General features: G+C 46.6%; 1 protein-coding gene across 1 annotated transcript in view; it reads right to left on the bottom strand.

Annotated features, from left to right (window-relative positions):
- Positions 1 to 5,478: 5,478 nt before the first annotated feature.
- The window catches only part of LOC137331631 (serotransferrin-B-like), a 67,195-nt gene continuing 64,371 nt past the window's right edge, over positions 5,479 to 8,302 (bottom strand). Inside the window, exon 17 of the mRNA XM_067995558.1 lies at positions 5,479 to 5,741. Coding sequence (XP_067851659.1) covers positions 5,707 to 5,741 — 35 coding nt within the window. The 3' untranslated portion in view covers positions 5,479 to 5,706. The remainder of the gene's footprint in view (positions 5,742 to 8,302) is intronic.

Below are 8,302 nucleotides of genomic sequence, written 5' to 3'. Positions count from 1 at the left end.
TTATCCTGCAACTATGCCCCCTAGTTCGAGACTCTCCAGCCATGGGAAACAACCTCTCAGCATCTACCCTGTCAATTAGATCACCTCTCATTCTTCTAAACTCCAGAGTGTAGGCCCATTCTACTCAACCTCGCCTCATAGGATAACCCTCTCATCCCAGGAATTAACCCAGTGAACCTTCGCTGCACCGCCTCTAAGGCAAGTATATCCTTCCTTAGATAAGGAGACTAAAATTGTATACAGTACTCCAGGTGAGGTCTCACCAAAGCCCTGTACAATTGTAGTAAGACCTCCTTACTCTTGTATTCCAACCTCCTTGCAATAAAGGCCAACATTCCATTTGCCTTCCTAATTGCTTGCTGCACCTGCATGCTAACTTTTTGTGCTTCTTGTACGAGGATACCCAAGTCTCTCTGAACACCAACATTTAATAGTTTCACACCATTTAAAAAATATTCTGTTTTTCTATTCTTCCTACCAAAGTGAATAACCTCACATTTCCCCACATTATACTCTATCTGCCACCTTCCTGCCCATTCACTTAACCTGTCTCTATCTCTTTGCAGACTCTTTGTGTCCCCCTCACAGCTTACTTTCCCACCTAACTTTGTATTGTCAGCAAACTTGGATGCATTGCACTTGGTCTAAGTCATTAATATAGATTGTAAATAGCTGAGGCCCAAGCACTGATCCTTGCGGCACCCCACTAGTTACAGCCTGCCAACCTAAACATGACCCGTTTATTCCTACTCTCTGTTTTCTGTCAATTAACCAATCCTCTATCCATGCTAATATATTACCCCCAACCCCATGAGCCCTTGTGTAACAAGCTTTAATGTGGCACCTTATTGATGCCTTTTGAAAATCCAAATATACTACATTCACTGATTCCCCTTTATCTACCCTGCTAGTTACATCCTCAAAATGCTCTAATAAATTTGTCAAACGTGATTTTCCTTTTATAAAACCATGTTGACTCTGCCCAATTATGTTATGATTTTCTAAGTGCCCTGTTACCACTTCCTTAATTTTAACTGAAGTCAGGCTAACTGGCCTGTAGTTCCTTGTTTTCTCTCTCCCTCCTTTCTTGAATAGCCGGGTTACATTTGCTACCTTCCAATCCGCTGGGCCCATTCTAGTATCTAGGGAATTTTGGAAGATCATAACCAATGCATTCATTATCTCTGAAGCCACCTCTTTTAGAACCCTAGGATGTAGACCATCAGGTCCAGGGGATTTATCAGCTTTTAGTCCATACAATTGAATTAATATTGAAACCACCTCGCAAAATCATTGCTAATGAAATTATTAGTTGACAACACTGGAAATGAGCTTTGGGATGGTCTCAAACTATTTCCTCATTGGTGTCAATCCACAACACAAACGGACCTTAGTGCAGCACTAACTGGCCAGGTTAACATTGTCACTCAGAGAGGCCAATGGACATGGAAAATGTGGAAGTGGTAAATAGCATACTGGTGCAGCATAGCGTGCTTTTCTGAAGTTGTAGTTAAGCACTATTTCCTAGCATGTTTCGGTCTCAACAGTGTTGCATCTGACCTGGGAGTGCTTGATTCGACAGTGTACAGGAAGCTTTACTCTTATTTATAAGATCACCTACACCTGACCTTTGAATAGACAAAGTAGAGGGAGCTTTATGCTGTATCTAACTGAAGTGTACTTGGTCTGGGAGTGCTTGATGGGGAGTGTAGAGAGAGCTTTATTCGGCTGAATCTCACTTAGGAGTGTTTGATGGGACAATATTTGGAAGCTTTATTCTGCTAATTGATTTGATAATGTTTCATGCAGCATTGGAACCCTTTTCTTTGGTAAGGCAAAGGGGTCAATTTTATCTCACAGTGGGCTTTAGACAGGCGGGGAACCAGGGCAAGTGCAAATTGCGCACACTGGCCTAAGTTTGAGGCCCAGGGTATTTGAACTCTCGGGCCTCCTCTGAATGCTGCCGGTCAGCTGCCCACATGAAAGAGGTGGAAAGCAGCGGCTGGCCGACGGGCAGGAGGGGAAGTTCAGGCAGATGGACACCGCCTGCCGGCACCAAAGGAAGGCTCGCCAGCCAGCGGGTAACTCATGGGGAGGGGGTTTTGGAAGGGTCTCACGGGCGGGATGAGGAGGAGTCCAGGGCAGGGGAGGCCGTGACTTTCCTTGTGGGGCCCGGAGGAATGCTCGTGCTCCTCTTTAGTTCCACAAGGGAATGTTTTTCACCTACCTTGGACGGCTTCTTCTGTCTTCAGCAGCAGACCTGCTTCAGACTGGTGGAAAACCTGCGTCAGCTTCCCCACTCCGGGTCCAGTTACAGTGTAGTCGGGGTCCCACTAACGTAATAGGTTGCCAATTTGCATAAATTCACGAGGCTCCCGCCTGCTCCAGTGGGAACCTCAGCCACCTGACTGCAGTGAGCAGTTAAAATGGCGGCCTGTGGCAGTAAGTCACAACGCTCCATTTTGAAGGCCCTGCCCCATTCCCTCCAGGCAGGGTGGGTTAAAATCGACCCCAGAATGTTGACCAAGAAAAGGAACCGTGTCAAAAATGAATAATCCGTTAGAACCCCCCTGTATTGTGCTACACAAGAATTAATTGTTGGTTCATCCCACTGGCTGCCTACACTGTAGCCAACTCAACAGAGACTGGGGCTTGATCCTGGGACCATCTCAGTCTGTGTGCCTCAGTTATACATTGGCTTTACCAACAGAAGTTGTGAGAAAAAGTGCTTCCTGATTTCACTCCTAAATGGCCTAGCTCTAATTTTAAGATTGTAACTCTAACCCCTTGTTCTGGATTCCCCCATCAGAGGAAATAGTTTCTCAGTATTTACTCTGTCGAATCCTTTTATCATTTTAACACCTCGATTAGATCGCCCCTCAATTCTCTGAACTCAAGGAATACAAGCCAAATTTATGCAACCTGTCCTTGTAATTTAATCCTTTAAGCCCTAGTATAATTCTGGTGACTCTGCGCTACCCCCTCCAAGGCCAATATACTCTTCCTGAGGTTTGGTGCCCAAAATTGAATGCAGTACTCCAAATGGGGTCTAACCAGACCTTTATATAACTAACATAAGTTGTACCCCTTTGTATTCCAGCCCGCTTGAGATGACTGACAACATTCCATTATTTTTTTTATTATTTGTCTGTGATGCACTTTGGGATGTCCTGAGGTTGCAAAAGGCATTATGCAAATACAAATCTTTCCTTCTTTACTTTTTGCACCTGTGCACCCTTAATCATTTTGTATGACACTACCATTGAGCTAAATTGGATAGATTAAGAACAGATCTAGCAGCTCAAATCTGGACACCTGTGAGGTCCAACAGCAGCAGCAGAATTGTAGTCCACCACAATCTGCAACCTTATCTCTCGGCATATCGCACAGGCCTCCATCACCGTCGAGCCAGAGGCCAATCCTGGTTCAATGAGAAGTGTAGAAGAATATGCCAGGAGCAGCACCAGGCATACCTGAAAATGAGGTGCCAACCTGATGAAGCTACAACACAGGACCACATGCATACTAAACATGCGGAAGCAACATGGAATATAATGCTAAGTAATCCCACAACCAACAGGTTAGGTCAAAACTCTGCAGTCCTGCCACATCAAGTCACGAATGGTGGTGGACAACTAAGCAACCAACAGGAGGAGGAGGCTCCATGAACATCTCTATCCTCAATGATGGCTGAGCCCAGCACCTGAGTGCAAAATACAATGCTGAAATGTTTGAAACCATCTTCAGCCAGAAGTGCTGAATGGATGTCCATCTCGGCCTCTGCCTGACATCTCCACTACCACAGATGCCAGTCTTTAGCCAATTCGATTTACTCGACATGACATCAAGAAACAGCTGAATGCACTAGACATAGCAAAGTGTACAAGCCCTGACAATATCCCTGCTGTAGTCAGGTGGTACCTGTGCTCCAGTACTAGCTGAACTTCTAGCCAAGCTGTTCCAGTGGCATTTACCCGATAATGTAGAAAATTACCCAGGTATGTCCTGTCCACAAGAAGCAGGACAAATCCGACACAGCCAATTACCATCCTATCAGTCTACTCCCAATCATCAGCAAAGTGATGAAAGGAGTCATCGACAGTGCTATCGAGCGGCACTCACCAATAACCTACTCACCGATGCTCAGTGTGGGTTCCGCCAGGACCACTCAGCTCTAGACCTTATTACAGTGTTGGACCAAATATGGATACAAGAGCTGAATTCCAGAGATGAGGTGAGAGTGACTGCCCTTGACATCAAGGCAGCATTTGACCAAGTGTGGCATCAATCAACCCTAGTAAAACTGAAGTCAATTGGGATCAGGGGGAAAACTCTCCAGTGGCTGGAGTCATACTTGGTACAAGGTAAAGTGGCTGTGCTGGTGGAGGCCAATCATCTCAGCCCCAGGATACCGCTGCTGGAGTTCCTCAGGGCAGTGTCCTGGGCCCAAGTATCTTCAACAGCTTCATCAATGACCGTCCCTCCACCTTAAGTTCAGAAGTGAACTTCTGATCAGTTTGCTGCTGATTGCACAGTGTTCATGCCCACATGCAGCAATACCTTGATAACATACAGGCTTGGCCTGATAACTGGCAAGTAACATTTGCACCAGGTGCCAGGCAATGACCATCTCCAACACGAGAGAGCCTAACCACCTCCCCTTGACAATCAGGGACATTACCATCAACATCCTGAGGATCACCATTGACCAGAGACTCAACTGGACCAGTCACATAAATGCTGCAGCTACTAGAGCAGGTCAGAGGCTGGGTATTCTGCGGCGAGTGGCTCATCTCCTGACTCCCCAAAGCCTCTCCACCACCTACAAGGCACAAGTCAGGAATGTGATGGAATACTTTTCACTTGCCTGGAAGGGGGCAACTGCAAGAAGACAGAAGATGCTCGACACTACCCAGAACAAACCAGTCCAATTGATTGGCACCCCATGCACCAGCTTAAACATCCACCCCCTCCTCCATTGGCGTACCTTTGCTGCAGTGTGTACTATCTACACCAAGGCTTCTCTGCCCATAATCATAGAAATTTACAGTACAGAAGGCTATTTGGCCCATTGTATCTGTAATAGCTCTTTTCCAAAGCAATCCAAAACTAATTCCATTGCCCTGCTCTCTCTCCATCGCTCTGCATCCTCCTGCTGCAAATAGTTATTTACGCTTTCCTTAAAAGATACAATGGTGTCTGTCTCAAGTTTTCCCTGGGGCACAGCATTCCATGCTATAACAACTCTCTGCATAAAGACATTTTTCCCAACCCTCTTTCTTCACTCTCTTGGTGAGGACATTAAATTGATAACCTGTCACCACTCAATCTCATCCCGAGCAAATATTCTTTTCCTATTCACCCTATCAAAACCCTTTATAACTTTTAAAAACTTGATTAAATTTCCTTCATAACTGCTGAATTACTGATCATCGAGATACTACCATTGTTAGAAAAAAAACCTCAGAAAACCTGAAATTACTGAAGAAGGAAGAATTTATTTTGTGTTACAGAAACAGAATCAAGACCCAGCTCCTCCATTTCTACAGTGGTGAGATACATCGCTCAGCATGTCTGTGGTAAACAAGTTAAATGCAGGAAGGCACAGTGTGGATATCATTGTATTCAGACAGGTATCAGATGGAGAGAATGGAACATTCCGGATCAGCTGGTATTCAAATCCTAGGCAGGTAACCATTGTGGGGTTCAGCATTTATCAAAGGAACAAGCTGCCAGGAGCTCTGAAATAGATAGAAACAGATGCTTAGAACATGGCTGCAATGGTTCTCACTCTAAATGTCCCCTATAGTAATCGAGTTTTTAAGTTTACCGGCCGAGGTGCTATACAAGGGTAAGCAATCTTCAGGTCAAGCAGGAGCAGAGGACGGGGAATAAATGGACCAGGGCTGAGAGAGGACTGCAACGATAGATGCCACAAGAGGTCAAAGAGAGAAAGTAGAGGAGAATGGGAGATAGGGGTGGAAGAGTAAGATTGGTGGGGCAAGGGGAAAGGTAAAGCAGGGTTAAACACTGCATGAGACTGTAGAGGAGGGTTACAGGGGCACAGGGGCACAAAGGGGGAAAGTTAAAGAATGGTTAAATATTGGGGGGGGGGGTGGGTGGAAGAAAAAGCAAGGTTAGAAACCAGGAGCAGGGTTAAAGTCTGGGGAAGGGAAATGTAGAGCAGAGACACAGGCTGGAGTGGGGGGTGGGGTGGAAGGAGAAGGGGAAGACAGAGCAGAGTTAGAGGCCTGGTATAGGGGAAATTTAGAGTAGGGTTAGAGGCTGGGGTAGGGGGAAGTTAGAGTAAGGTTAGAGGCTGGGGTAGGGGGAATTTAGAGTAGGGTTAGATGCTGGGGTAGGGGGAAGTTAGAGTAAGGTTAGAGGCTGGGGTAGGGGGAATTTAGAGTAGGGTTAGATGCTGGGGTAGGGGGAAGTTAGAGTAGGGTTAGAGGCAGGGGTAGGGGGAATTTAGAGTAAGGTTAGATGCTGGGGTAGGGGGAATTTAGAGTAGGGTTAGAGGCAGGGGTAGGGGGAATTTAGAGTAAGGTTAGATGCTGGGGTAGGGGGAATTTAGAGTGGGGTTAGATGCTGGGGTAGAGGGAATTTAGAGTAGGGTTAGGAACTGGGGTAGGGGGAATTTAGAGTAGGGTTAGAGGCAGGGGTAGGGGGAAGTTAGAGTAGGGTTAGATGCTGGGGTAGGGGGAATTTAGAGTGGGGTTAGATGCTGGGGTAGGGGGAATTTAGAGTAGGGTTAGAGGCTGGGGTAGGGGGAATTTAGAGTAGGGTTAGATGCTGGGGTAGGGGGAAGTTAGAGTGGGGTTAGAGGCAGGGGTAGGGGGAATTTAGAGTGGGGTTAGATGCTGGGGTAGGGGGAATTTAGAGTGGGGTTAGATGCTGGGGTAGGGGGAAGTTAGAGTAGGGTTAGATGCTGGGGTAGGGGGAATTTAGAGTGGGGTTAGATGCTGGGGTAGGGGGAATTTAGAGTAGGGTTAGATGCTGGGGTAGGGGGAAGTTAGAGTGGGGTTAGAGGCAGGGGTAGGGGGAATTTAGAGTGGGGTTAGATGCTGGGGTAGGGGGAATTTAGAGTGGGGTTAGATGCTGGGGTAGGGGGAATTTAGAGTAGGGTTAGATGCTGGGGTAGGGGGAATTTAGAGTAAGGTTAGGAACTGGGGTAGGGGGAATTTAGAGTAGGGTTAGAGGCAGGGGTCGGGGGAAGTTAGAGTAAGGTTAGATGCTGGGGTAGGGGGAATTTAGAGTGGGGTTAGAGGCTGAGGGGATTACAGGAATGTAGAGAATAATAAGAGGCAGAAGAGAGTTAGAGAAGCCTGAGGGGTGGGGCGAGAGAATTAAAGGTCACAGAAATTGTCAGAGTGTGGCTGGAGTATTGAGGAAGCAAATGCACTGCTACAACCAGTAATACCAGGTGGCAGTGGAGCTGGGAGCAATGGGCGAAGAAGATGGGGAGTAAGAGGGGGATAGGGGATGGGGATGGAGGAGTGGGGACAGGGGGTGAGGAGGAGAAAAGGGGAGAGGGTTTGGAGAAAGGGAAGGAGGAGGAGAAAGAGAGGAAGAAAGAACCAGAACAACAGTGTGGAGCAGCTAGTGGGTGGATAAGAGGAGCACAATCCCAGAACTGGCCAGCAGATGATGGCTGGGAGTCAGCTAAGGATGGTTGGGGGGCAGGGGGCATACAAAATGAATTAGGGCTCGAGGATGACCAGGTGTGGGGGGAAGAGAACATAATATCTTATCTAAAAATAAAGAAGTGACAGTAATAAAGTAATAAGTAACCGACTAATAATATAATAAATATTAATAATGTCATATATCTGAATCAGCTGGGGGGAAAACATGGCCAAGAGTGCACTTTGCAAAATATAAAATAAACACTTGGTAGAATCACCCAGTGGCCAGAGCCTACTACCACGTGTAGACTCACACCAGCTTCTTTTCCAATAGTTGAGCTGCAGAGCATCACGAAGAATGTTCCCCAGGCCCACTAAGGTGGGAATGTTCTATTACAGCACCACCTTCAGGTGTTACAGGCAATTCATGCAGATCACAACATTAAAGTTGGGTCAAAGTTCTGTGGATTTTCCGAGCTGTAGTTTCTTTTGTGAACTTTTATGCTCATCCAGTTGAGGGACATCAGTGGTGAGGAGTACAATACTTCCATTTCAGGTATGTAGTGTTATCATCAAAAACCTCCAGGTCAGGTACAGCTGGTTGGATGCGGAGTGAAGCTCCCTCTACACTGTCCCAATCAATCACTCCCAGGTCAGGTACAGCACGGGTTACA

The sequence above is a fragment of the Heptranchias perlo genome, chromosome 13 (genome assembly GCF_035084215.1).
Source record: "Heptranchias perlo isolate sHepPer1 chromosome 13, sHepPer1.hap1, whole genome shotgun sequence".
In the NCBI taxonomy this organism is placed as follows: domain Eukaryota; kingdom Metazoa; phylum Chordata; class Chondrichthyes; order Hexanchiformes; family Hexanchidae; genus Heptranchias; species Heptranchias perlo.
Note: the sequence above shows the minus strand (reverse complement) of the source record. Positions and strands in the feature narration are given on the sequence as shown.